The sequence below is a fragment of the Typha angustifolia genome, chromosome 9 (assembly GCF_048772165.1).
Source record: "Typha angustifolia cultivar Huaian chromosome 9, ASM4877216v1, whole genome shotgun sequence".
NCBI classification, from domain to species: domain Eukaryota; kingdom Viridiplantae; phylum Streptophyta; class Magnoliopsida; order Poales; family Typhaceae; genus Typha; species Typha angustifolia.
The window spans coordinates 12,662,195-12,674,455 of NC_133247.1; the positions used below are offsets into that span (position 1 = coordinate 12,662,195).

At 39.2% G+C, this 12,261-nt stretch overlaps 2 protein-coding genes across 2 annotated transcripts; one reads left to right on the forward strand and one right to left on the reverse strand.

The window, feature by feature from the left end:
- The first annotated feature begins 360 nt into the window (after positions 1–360).
- LOC140767493 (cation-transporting ATPase HMA5-like) lies at positions 361–4,789 on the forward strand. Its single transcript, XM_073107424.1, has 9 exons — positions 361–692; positions 952–1,566; positions 1,654–2,083; positions 2,274–2,599; positions 2,736–2,794; positions 2,881–3,223; positions 3,310–3,510; positions 3,583–3,840; positions 4,253–4,789. Exons 1-9 carry the CDS (start codon positions 369–371, stop codon positions 4,727–4,729), a joined length of 3,033 nt encoding a protein of 1,010 aa, XP_072963525.1. The 5' UTR covers positions 361–368; the 3' UTR covers positions 4,730–4,789.
- A 1,129-nt stretch (positions 4,790–5,918) lies between these two features.
- On the reverse strand, positions 5,919–11,446 carry LOC140767684 (glyceraldehyde-3-phosphate dehydrogenase GAPCP2, chloroplastic). Its single transcript, XM_073107678.1, has 14 exons — positions 11,160–11,446; positions 10,937–11,025; positions 10,775–10,842; positions 10,622–10,660; positions 9,839–9,939; positions 8,275–8,387; positions 7,805–7,904; positions 7,557–7,703; positions 7,297–7,357; positions 7,080–7,177; positions 6,853–6,995; positions 6,589–6,672; positions 6,422–6,511; positions 5,919–6,327 (listed from the first exon to the last, which is right to left on the reverse strand). The coding sequence occupies exons 1-14, from the start codon at positions 11,262–11,264 to the stop codon at positions 6,273–6,275; spliced, it is 1,293 nt and encodes a 430-aa protein (XP_072963779.1). The 5' UTR covers positions 11,265–11,446; the 3' UTR covers positions 5,919–6,272.
- Between the last annotated feature and the right edge of the window lie 815 nt (positions 11,447–12,261).

The following is a 12,261-nucleotide window of genomic DNA, read 5'->3' on the forward strand; positions in this document are numbered from 1 at the left end:
GCCACCATATAGACGACCCCCTTGACTTCTTATATTATTAATTGCATCATAGTTATGACTGTCTTTATGTTATTAGTGCATATAGACACCTATATTTAGTTTTATTGCAGAAGACCTCCTCAATTTGAATTTTTTTTTTCGGTTCAAGAGTTGGGACTTGGGAAAGGGAAAGAGAAATATTTATTTTTTTGTTGATGAAAAACTAATTAAGAAAGGAGTTTATTTGTAAATATGTCGAGAAGGAAGCTTTATGAAATAAATCTAAAGTGCAGGTAGTAATATGCAAAACGGCAAACCATATATTTTTTTTCCCTCCCTCCTTTTGTTGTTTACTAGTTCTCCCTCTCTTCCTCCCTCCCTATCCCTCGATGGCTCCGACTCCGAGCCGTAGAGACCTCCAGATGACGTCATCATTATCCGGCCGCCGGTGGCCGGAGCCCATCTCTCTTATGGAGGATTCTGGCGACCTCGAGGTCATGCGACTCCTCGACTCCTACGACGAAGAAAAGGGAGAAGGAAAAGAGGAGGAGAAGCGAGACAGGAGAATCGCGGTGAGAATAACTGGGATGACCTGCTCGGCTTGCACGAATTCCGTTGAATCCGCCGTCACCTCCCTCATCGGCGTCTCCGAGGCCTCGGTCTCGCTGCTCCAAAACAAGGCCCATGTCGTCTTCGATCCCAACATCGTCAAGGTCCCACCTTTTCTATTTTACTTCTTCTCTTCTCGCCCTCTAGTTCATGGGTTCGGGTAAATTATTTTTGTGGGTCATTTAAAATATTTGTTATTTGTTGATAAAGTCGGATTTTTCAGGATTCGCTGTGCAATTAGCAACATGCACATAGGAAACTAGGATGGAATGAATATTAGTATGCTCTTCATAGATTTGATGATTATTCTAGCAACTACAAAGTATAGCTGGTCCTTGTTACTGAATTGTATTCTGCCTACAGCAAGAAGACATAAAAAATACAATAGAAGATGTAGGATTTGAAGCAGAGATCCTCCCAGATTCTAGTTATACTCAATCAATATCTCAAATGACTTTATCAGCACAGTTCAGGATAAGTGGCATGACTTGTGCTGCATGTGTAAGCTCTGTTGAAGGGATTTTGAGGAAGCTACCGGGTGTAAAAAGAGCAGTTGTTGCCCTGGCAACTTCATTAGGGGAAGTTGAGTATGATTCATCAGTCATCAGTAAAGACGAAATTGTTCATGCTATTGAGAATGCTGGTTTTGATGCTGTATTTCTGAAATCCAGTGAGGAAAACAAAGTTTTGTTAGGTGTAGTTGGATTGCTTACCGAAATGGATGTGCTTGTCATAGAAAGAATACTAGGAGAAGTGGAAGGTGTGAGACAGTTCGAGGTAAAGATTGTGCAGTCAGAAATAGAAATCACTTTTGATCCAGAAGTTGTTGGTTTGAGATTGATAGTCGAGACAATTGAGAGGGAGAGCAACGGGAGATTGAAACCGCATGTCCAGAATCCGCATATGCTAGTAGCTCCAAATGATGCACGAGAGGCCTCAGAAATGTTTCAGCTTCTCCGTTCGAGTCTATGTCTCAGTGTAAGTAAGGTGCTTGATGTAATGTTTTCGTTCCACAAGTATATTTTGCTCTAACTAATTGTTTCCCCTCTGACTACAATGCAACAGGCTCCTGTCTTCTTTATAAATATGCTTTGCTCTGGCAAACCTTCCATAGATTCTTTCTTTTTCATGCGGTGTGGGTCCTTTGCGATGCCTGATTTGGTGAAGTGGGTTCTGGTTACCATCGTGCAGTTTGTTATCGGCAAAAGATTCTATGTGGCGGCTTATAAGGCTTTAAGGCATGGCTCTACTAATATGGATGTCCTGGTGGTTCTGGGGACTTCTGCTTCGTACTTTTACTCTGTCGGTGCTCTTCTCTATAGTGCATTTACTGAGTTCTGGCTTCCAATATATTTTGAGACAACTGCAATGATAATAACAGTTGTGTTATTTGGGAAATATTTGGAAATTCTTGCCAAAGGGAAGACATCAGAGTCTATCAAAAGGCTAGTAGAACTGGTTCCTGCTACAGCTCTTTTGCTGGTCAAGGATGCAGGTATATGTTTTTAAAAATTGAGAAACCTTTGCATAGTACCTTAATATTTTGTGAGTTGGGCAGTGCATATATAACATCTGCTTATGTTTAGTGTTTCTTAACGTGTGACAAGGTAGTGATCGGTAGTAAGTTTGCGGTGTTCTTCAGTATTCAACTGTCAATTAATTCCATTTAAATATTTGGAATGCAGAAGGAAGATATATTGTAGAGAAAGAGATAGATGCGTTGTTAGTCCAATCAGGTGATATATTAAAAGTTCTTCCTGGTTCGAAAGTCCCTTCTGATGGCATTGTTGTTTGGGGTACAAGCCATGTTGATGAAAGCATGATAACTGGTGAATCTACACCAGTCATGAAGGAAGTATCTTCTTCCATTATTGGAGGTACTATGAACTTACACGGTGTCCTTCATATACAGGCTACTAAGGTGGGGTCTGACACTGTCTTGAATCAGATAATTTCTCTGGTTGAGACGGCTCAGATGTCTAAAGCTCCTATTCAGAAATTTGCAGATAATGTAAGCATGCATATTTGATTTGTATTTTGGACAATTTTTCTGTGATCCACTACTTCTTCTTCTACTCAAGCTGATCAATGTTTCCTCTCATACTTCTAAGTTTGACGATGATCATGATTTATTTTATTGAATTCAGGTTTCTAGCATTTTCGTACCTATTGTTATCGCCATGTCCTTATTGACATTCTTGGGATGGTATGTTTCACATGAATTAGACAAATAGTAGCCACTAGCCATAACATGTGGTTGGGTTTTCTCATGTTTTGGTCTTCCCTTTGTAGGTTTGTTTGCGGATCAATAGGAGCATATCCAGATTCATGGGTCACAGAAAGCAGTAACTGCTTTGTTTTCTCTCTCATGTTCTCTATATCGGTCATCGTGATTGCTTGCCCCTGTGCCCTTGGTTTGGCAACACCAACTGCTGTTATGGTAGCTACCGGAGTTGGTGCGAGTCTTGGAGTCCTAATAAAAGGAGGAGATGCATTGGAGAGAGCTCAGGGTGTCACTTGTGTGATCTTTGATAAAACAGGCACCTTAACACAAGGGAAAGCTGCTGTGACAATTGCAAAAGTTTTCACAGTATTGGAGCTAGGAAATTTCCTCAAGATAGTTGCATCTGCCGAGGTGAATCAAAAAGTTCGATTTCTATTTCGTATAATGAATAGTAAGCTCAAACTTGTAACTTTAGTCAACCTATCAATGTAGTTTAGGCAAGCAGTGAACATCCTCTTGCGAGAGCGATCCTGGATTACGCATTCCATTATCATTTCTTTGGCAAGCTTTCCACAACCAAAGATGCCGGACAACAACTTAGAGAAGAAATAATGTCAGAGTGGCTTCTTGAAGCCATCGACTTTGCTGCATTGCCAGGGAGAGGTGTTCAGTGCTCAATCGACGGAAAAATGGTTCTGGTGAGTATCATATCAATGAATTGTTGCTTGTTTCAAAAATATATTGATCCTTGTGCATAAATTTTACGACAGGTTGGTAACCGGAGTTTGTTAGCTGATAATGGTGTTGCCATCCCTCCAGAAGCTGAGAGTTTCTTGGTAGACATGGAACTGAATGCAAAAACTGGTATACTTGTGGCGCTTGATGGTACTTTTATTGGATTGCTGGGAATAACTGATCCCTTGAAAAGAGAAGCAGCTATTGTTATAGAGGGTCTCAGAATGATGGGTATTCATCCAGTCATGTTAACAGGGGATAACTGGAGGACTGCCCAAGCAGTTGCCAAGGAGGTTAGTATTCTAACCCACCTCATTGTTTTGAAAACAACACTTCTATACTATACTGTTAGAGAAGTTAGTAAGTTAAACATGCTGCTAGTAAAGCAGGGGGCCATAAATCTCGTCAGGTCTATCTGTAATTTAAAATATAAAACCTCTTACTCTTTGAAGTTATATATTCGAATGTCTCGAACTCAAAAATGAAGGAGAGTGTTAGAGTATTAAAACAAACACTTGGTATATTTTTGCACTTCATCTTTTATCAACTTTAGATATGATACTCTTTTTCCTAAAGAGGAGTCATCTTTGCGGATTTTTATTTTGGTTGCATTTGTTCATCAGAGTAATGCCGTTTTGACTTTGGATGTGGTTATCAGAAAACCAAGTTACATCGATGGACTGTTATCTCTGTTGCAAGTTGCAGGTCGGAATTGAAGACGTTAGAGCTGAGGTGATGCCAGCAGAGAAAGCCGCAGCCATTCGCTCTCTGCAGAAAGATGGCACCGTGGTTGCAATGGTTGGAGATGGCATCAACGACTCCCCGGCCCTCGCTGCGGCTGACGTCGGGATGGCGATCGGCGCAGGCACCGACATCGCCGTCGAAGCCGCAGACTACGTCCTGGTGAGGAACAACCTTGAGGATGTCATCACTGCCATTGATCTCTCTCGGAAGACCTTCGCCCGCATTCGTTGGAACCATTTCTTCGCGATGGCGTACAACGTCGTGGCCGTTCCAGTTGCCGCCGGAGTCCTCTTTCCGTTCACAGGACTTAGAATGCCACCATGGTTGGCTGGTGCTTGCATGGCCTTCTCCTCTCTGAGTGTAGTCTGCTCCTCTTTGCTTCTAAGGAGATATAGAAGACCCAGACTCACCACTGTACTACAGATATCTGTGGAGTAATTATATGATTTACATGATTATTTTTGTAAGTTTTTCTTCTTTTATCATCTCACACCCTAATAAAATGAAGGAAAAAAAATATCCCTATCTATTTTTGTGATCTTCTTATGGCCTCCTGATAGCAAATGAAATGAAAGGTGTGTGTGTTTCTTGTTACTCCACTCCGTTCATGTCTGTCATAAAATGCAATTAATTCTTTATCATCCATGTGAGTAACATCATAGTATAGGAAACATCTTATAAACATCAACCATTCTAGCATTTTTATTTATCAACAACACAAGGATAGGCAACATACATAGCACGATGAGATCATAAGCTACTCTCTCTCTCTCTCTCTCTCTCTAGATCTATTTTTTATATATAGATAGCATCCTCTAGAGCAGTGGAGTTGCCGGAGCTTCAGCAGGGTTTCTGGCACAGGCAGCGGCGCCGGAAACCCTCGCAGTCGCCGGCGCCGAAGCCCTCCTTCATGCAAGTCGCGGCACAGAGGCGGTCGGAGATGCACGGCCCCCAGAAACGGCTACTCTTCACCCTACAAATCCTCGCCTCGACGCCGGGCACCGCCACCTCTGCAAATATTTTTCCAGTCATATATGTAACATTCAAGTTAGTGTTATATGGAACTCATCTTCTTTCAGTTCTTTTGTTTGTCCAGTAACAACTGATGGATTCCATAATGTACAAAAAAATTCTTTATATATATATATATATTTATATATAACAACAAAACGCAAGTAAGGTGGAAGATGGAGGTGCATGTCTTACGAGAAGCTAAGAGGAAGAGCAGTAGGAGGACGGCAGACATGGTAGCCTTGTTGGAATACGCCATGGTCAGGGAAAGGAAAGGAAAGGAGAAGGTCTGAGATGCATGGTGGAATGGTGGAGACGAGGGAATTAATTGACGTAAATAGAGCGGCGGGCGAGGTAGGGACGGCAATGCAGCACCTGGCACGAGAGTCGGGTGTCACTTAGCAGCCACGCGTAGACGGGTGCAGGAGAAATTAGCTGTCGTGTAGGATTGATTTAAGGTAAGTAAAATGGATATCATAATCATACCTTATCTCCTTATAGACTCTTTTTTTAACCCTCATAAGGGCATCTTGTCCCTGCTCTCTGTGCATAATCATTTCTGTATAAGTTTTTATTTGTCAAATCATTCACAGTAAATGTAATCTGGACGAGAGGGTGAAAAGAAACGGCTGCTCAATGTGAAAATAGAGAAGTAATATAAACATTTAGATGCAACAAGTAGGAAAAGATAATGAAAGTAGCACAGACTTTGTAAAGCATCCGCATGAAGAAATTTCTGGTCAGGATGCCGCGAGGTATAATGTCACCTGCGGTTATGAATTCCATAGCTATTTTCCTGACTCAGTTATAGGCTTCCTCCAAGCGACCAAAGTAACAAAATAAATGGTAGTAGCGCTTTGAATTAGCTACATCTTATTTTAGATTATCATAAAACAAAACAAGTCATCCCCCATCAAAATTTCAGCTTTATGATCTACTCTACTTGAACGATGCTCCAAGCCACGCTTCTTTAGTGGTGAGAATTCACCAGGGCCATATGCTCGATAAGGTCTAGAACCCGGTTGCTGAAACAAAAAAGAAGGGGGGGTAAGTGTATGTTCTAAATTTGAGTATAGGAACAAGGGTAGTTATAAAAGTAGGAGAGCAGTAAATTCTAACCTGTAACCCCACTCGTTGTCATACCAAGAGACAAGCTTCATGAAAGAAGTGCTCAGTCCAATACCGGCCTTGGCATCAAATATGCTTGATCTGGCATACAGGCAGGTTTTTTTTTTAGTTTCACCAAATGGACAGCAAACCAAAGACGAGAACGGAGCTATTGTTACCTTGAATCACCGACGAAATCATTGGAAACAACATCTTCATCAGTGTATCCGAGTATACCTTTCAGTGGACCTTCAGATGCAAACCTGAAATTTGATTGATGGATTAAATGACAGTTATGCAGTACAAAAAGTATGAGAAATAATGTGGGAAAGCTGCAAAGGCCATCATCTATGATCCCCCCACCCACCACCTAGTATCTTATTCGAACAAGCCAATAGATATATATACAAGGGCTTGCGACGATTAAGTAGATAGTGCCATACTTGATAGCTGCTTTGACATCATCATATGATGCGCTTTTCTCCAGCCGGCAAGTCAAGTCCACAACAGAAACGTTAGGAGTTGGGACTCTGAAGGCCATTCCGGTAAGCTTACCATTTAGTTCTGGGAGAACCTTTCCGACAGCCTGAGAGGTCAGGGAGTAAAGCCAGTCAATACAAATATAATCATTAAACAATACCTAGTAGTGCCATGTATCATTGTATCTCACCTTTGCTGCACCTGTTGAGCTAGGTATGATGTTTTGACCAGCACCACGGCCCCCACGCCAATCTTTCCTTGAAGGACCATCAACAGTCTTTTGTGTTGCTGAACAGAGAGCAGACACCATTTTAAGAAACAAGAATCATGAACTGAACAAAATGCATACAAGCACATTTCTGAAGTAGGCCATGTTCTCCCACAAGTAAAAAAAGAACATAAAATACCTGTGGTTGCATGAACAGTTGTCATGAGGCCTTCAAGAATACCAAACTCCTCATGAACCACCTGTAGAACATAACATGGTTATCTATCTACATCTACAATGTCATACCATACTACGATAAAAAAAGAAGAGAAGACAGATGTGCAGCCTGGCTTCCCACAATTGCAAGGGTACTATATATGCAAATTGCAAATCAATTGAGAGGCAATGGTGATGCCAAAAAGAGACAATAAGTAAGCAAATTCAAGAATACAAGCAAACCTTGGCAAGAGGAGCAAGGCAATTGGTAGTACAGCTCGCATTGGAAACCACATTCATAGTTGGCAAGTAATTCTTCTCATTTACTCCAACAACAAACATGGGGGCATCAGCTGATGGAGCTGATATAACCACTTTTTTAGCACCACCCTATAGGGAAAATAATAAGATATCAGACATCAAGATGCATAGGAAAACAGATTTGTAGAATGAATGAAATTTTGCCAACTCAAACATCAAATAAGGCAGACCTTCAAGTGTGCTGATGCTTTATCAATTGTCGTAAAGACACCAGAAGATTCAATGACATATTCTGCTCCAAGATCATTCCAAGGGATCTCTGCTGGATCTCTGATTAAGAAATAAGTTCAGTTTCTTTATGCTTTGAAGCTACAGACATTCTGTGTTCTCTACATTACTTACAACAATGTACATAATCCTAAATGCAAAGCACTTTACAAGACATCCAAACTTGATTACTTAAAATTGAAAAATTAGTTCAGATCCCGAAAGCCTTACAGGGATAAATCTTTACAAGCATATCAATGAAACTTCTTTACTATTAGAATGAAAAATGTATACAAATATTATGAGACTTGGAAATGCAGAAAAAAATAAAATAAAGAATTTTACTATCTAATATGTGTATAAATATGTATACTATGTATCATTTCTTTGAATAATTTACAAGTGCAACTAACTAGCTGAAAAATGGTATTACCTTTTGCTTGTGACTGTGACTTTTTTCCCATTGATCTCTAGAGTAGACTCGTCCACTACCTTAAGTGTACCCTTGAATAATCCATGTGTAGAATCATACTTGAACATATATGCCTGAGAAAACAAGATTATGCTATGATACAATAGAAAACACAGAACCTCTCAAAAGAAAAGAAAAAAAAGCTATAAATTTGTTATCTTTGAAAAATGAGAGCTAGCATAAAGTAATTGATGCTTTTACTGATAATTTCATCATATAATTAAAAGGCTCGGCCACCCAATCACCAATCTAACAGAGGTCAACTATATCACCAGGAGAGGCATAAAATGTTTTACAAGAACAGTCTCACTTAATTCTTCCAACTTCATCAGTTGAGCAAAAATAATCCACATCAAATAAACCAAATACTAACTTTGAAACCACAATGCTGAAACATGAATTAAGAATGAATTTTATGGACCAGATGAAAACCTGCAATTTTTTTTCTGTATTGACAGCTTGTGACAGTTTATCTACTTATTCACAATATTTTGACATCTACTAATATATGCTGCGAGAGACAGGCATGGCATAAAATCAGCAACAAGTCAACTTGAGTTGGATATGGTCTGCAACATATATTGTCCAATCTGGAATTTACATCTTAATAACTCCTCCAGGCTTTAATGTAAATAATAAGATAAAGCCTCATTTGCTTTGAGATTAAGAGAAAATCCAGAATAGCTATTCTTGATTCTTATTGCTAAAATTGTATCTCCCATCTAGAATAGAGTATCCTAATATATACTTATAATCTAGAAAAGTTGTGCATTACTTGATCTGACATAAAGTTGAGATAAAATATAAATAAAAACTGACTCAAATGCCTTTTGATTTGACGTATAAATTTAAATTAAAGTGTTCTCATTTTGTTGTAAGTAAGAAGTATACAATGAGATAGGTGAGTTATAGAAAAGAGAGAATTTTTAAAATAAATTTAGTCAAATCAAGGGTAATTGTATTTTCATTTATATGTGGAATAATTTGAATAGTATTTCTAATCTAAAGTAGGGATAATTTGATGTTTCTTTTCTAATCTATAATAGTGTTTCCTAATCTAGAATAGCGAAAAGATAATCCTGAAACAAATAGGGGCTAAAGGAATATAAGGCAGAACACAGAAAATATTTCAAACAGCATATAATTAGGTAAAGGCCTCGAGTTTTAAGTTTTAACACAGCATTCACTTCTAATCTACCAAACATTTTGTTGAATATCATTAATCTCCTTCATTACAATAAACTATTAACACTTACATGTTGTACTCGGTGTCTCAGTCTAACAATAAATAGAATATTCATGGGAAAAAATGAAAAAAATATTTTTATTTTAGATATCATCTTACTGCACAAAAATGTTCTAGGAAGTAAAAACAGCTAGGAGATTTGAAAATAAATGGTCCAGTACAGTTCAAATAAGATATGAGATTAAGAAACTAAACATATCGAACTCAAAATTGATAAAATCTGACAAATAACACCCAGGTTGCAACCAAAGGATTAGAAAGATAATCTTGCTTTCTTACCATGTACTTGGCATCAATAAAAGGATCATTCACAGCTACAACTTCAATATCATCTCTACTTGTAGCAATGCGCAAAACGAGCCTACCAATCCGCCCAAAACCTGAAACAAAGTATGCTCCTTAAAATTAAAAGGCGATCAATCATATCTTAAAATGGAGTTATGATGTATAAATAGTGGCACCAATAGAAAGAAATATATGGATGTATACTACGCAAGAGATAAACTAAACTAGTTACTAATACATTGTAAATCTGTTAGCCTTACATAAGGATGCCGTTCTGTCCTGCATCAAACAGTTACTTACTCGAGAATGGATATTAGCAAATGCATATTTACTTAACCACCGTCAATCAATTCAAGCAGGTCAAGGATGGCTCATATTCAACTTGATTCCAGGCTCAACCTAAAACAGCCAAGCATCTTCGCATTCCATCTTAGAATGGATTACAGCCAAGCCTGAATTTAACATTTATATCTAATCAAGCTCGGATTGTCCTGATTGGATCCATTTCAACTTGATCCCAACTTTGATTAAGCTCAACTTCATATTAAACAACAGGAACCTCTAACAATAATGAAAACTACTCCTCCAGATCCATGATGCAAATTACTTCCTCATACCATTTCGTCTCGTTACTTGACAATGGAAAAATATCAGCTAAAACATTCATGTTACGTGTAGTCTTAACTTTATCAGAAATTAGATTCTCTACAAAGGTAACCACACAAAGACGATCAAGAATTCCGAGATGTCTAAATTAAAAGTACAGGGGGAACTCACCATTTATGCCCACCTTCGTCTTTCCCCCACTTGAAGATTCTACACCGTAATACCAGAGCACCAAAAGATCATTAGCATAATAAATTCAAAGGAAAACCATATAAAATTTAATCTCCTCAAAACCCCATAATTTTTTAAAAAAAAAAAACTTACTTGGAATAACAGGAGGCGCCTGAGTAGCTGTAGCCTTAATTGGTTGGATGTTCTTAGCAATCGATATCCTGCCCCAAAAAAATTAAGAAGAGAAAAAAAAAATAATAAGAAACAGTAGCAATGGTAGGAAAACAAAAAAAGAGAAAGAAAGAAACACTCAACTGTGATGAAGACCCTTCCAGAGAAGACAGCGCAGAACCAAACACACTTGATCGAATCCGAGACGAGGTCGAACTCTTGATGCAAGATACCTAACAAAATCATATCCGCCATAGATAACAGATTAACTCAACAAAACAGACAACAAAAACTTCGAACCGACAGAGATCTCAAAACCATTTCTAGCAAGAGAGAGAGAGAGAGAGGACGGGGTCAAGATTCAGACCTTGTTCAGCTCCGCAGCTCGAGCTCTTCCATCGGAGGCAAAGCAATCGCGAGATCCATCGAATACCGGAGCCCCGGATCGGAGAGCAATCGAGAACGCCGCCATTAGCGAGAAGATATGAGCTTCCTCGCTTCCTTTCTCTGGGAGAAAACCCTAGACGCGAGCGGGCTAAATGGCAACGCGGAGAAATGGGAGTAAAGAGAATGGGAACGAGGAGGCGCGCCTTTTTATAGTCTGGCCTGGGTTTTGGCTACTTTGCTCTCGGGCGGAGTTCTTTATGCTCTCTCTCTCTCTCTCTCTCTCTCTCTCTCTCTCTCTCTCTCTCTCCCTCTCTTAAAAAAAAAAAACGGAACGTGATAATTACATTGGACATTGATATTTACACCTCCAGTTTCTAAAGCTAAACAAAGGATGAGACATTAGGAACCCTCTCAACCCATTGTAAATTATAACTTATTTTATAAATTATCTTTTATTCTCCTGCACATTTGAATCACTAAGGAGTAGAGAAATTCAAAATAATAGTATTTAGTGACAAAGGAGTGGGAGAAGTTAGGAGTGAATCATAATTTTGGGACGGATGAGAGCAGAATTTAAAAAGGTGATCACATTACTGTGGAAGAAATGAGGGTGCATGTAATAGAAATGGGAGTATATATATATCAAGTGGGTTGGTGATCTCCGGTCGACGGGAAAAAGAGACGAGGAGTTAGGTGGTCTTGGTGCTGAGCTGGCAAATCGGGAGACCGGAAGCTTGGGGAAAGCACACAGTAAGCATCAGTACGGCCGCATATAAATTGTATACGAAGGCAAAATCCACCGTTCGTATTAGCACATTACCCCTCTAAATTCTCCGTTTATTTCTTTTAGCCCCCTCGACGAAAGAACGAGGAGGAGGAGGAGGAGGAGTACGTGATTGACCACGGGAGACACAGTAATTACGACTTTCTCCAGGACGGTTCCCATTTGACGTGTCACCTCACAAGAGAGCCTCACAAAAGGGACCCATAGAAGCGTAGAAATGTGGCATATTGCGCAAGTTTTTGACCAAACTGCCCTTCTTTTAAACTTTATTTATTAAAAAAGATCATACCCACTTAAT

Excerpts from the sequence above, each read along its gene's own strand:
- LOC140767493 (XM_073107424.1), top strand. The coding sequence starts at position 369 with ATGGCTCCGACTCCGAGCCGTAGAGACCTCCAGATGACGTCATCATTA. Across the intron at positions 693-951 it reads TCGATCCCAACATCGTCAAG|CAAGAAGACATAAAAAATAC; the intron begins GTCCCACCTTTT and ends TTCTGCCTACAG. Across the intron at positions 2,795-2,880 it reads TTATTGACATTCTTGGGATG|GTTTGTTTGCGGATCAATAG; the intron begins GTATGTTTCACA and ends TTCCCTTTGTAG.
- LOC140767684 (XM_073107678.1), bottom strand. The coding sequence starts at position 11,264 with ATGGCGGCGTTCTCGATTGCTCTCCGATCCGGGGCTCCGGTATTCGAT. Across the intron at positions 10,661-10,774 it reads GGCGCCTCCTGTTATTCCAA|AATCTTCAAGTGGGGGAAAG; the intron begins GTAAGTTTTTTT and ends ATTACGGTGTAG. Across the intron at positions 6,328-6,421 it reads GACAACGAGTGGGGTTACAG|CAACCGGGTTCTAGACCTTA; the intron begins GTTAGAATTTAC and ends TTTTTGTTTCAG.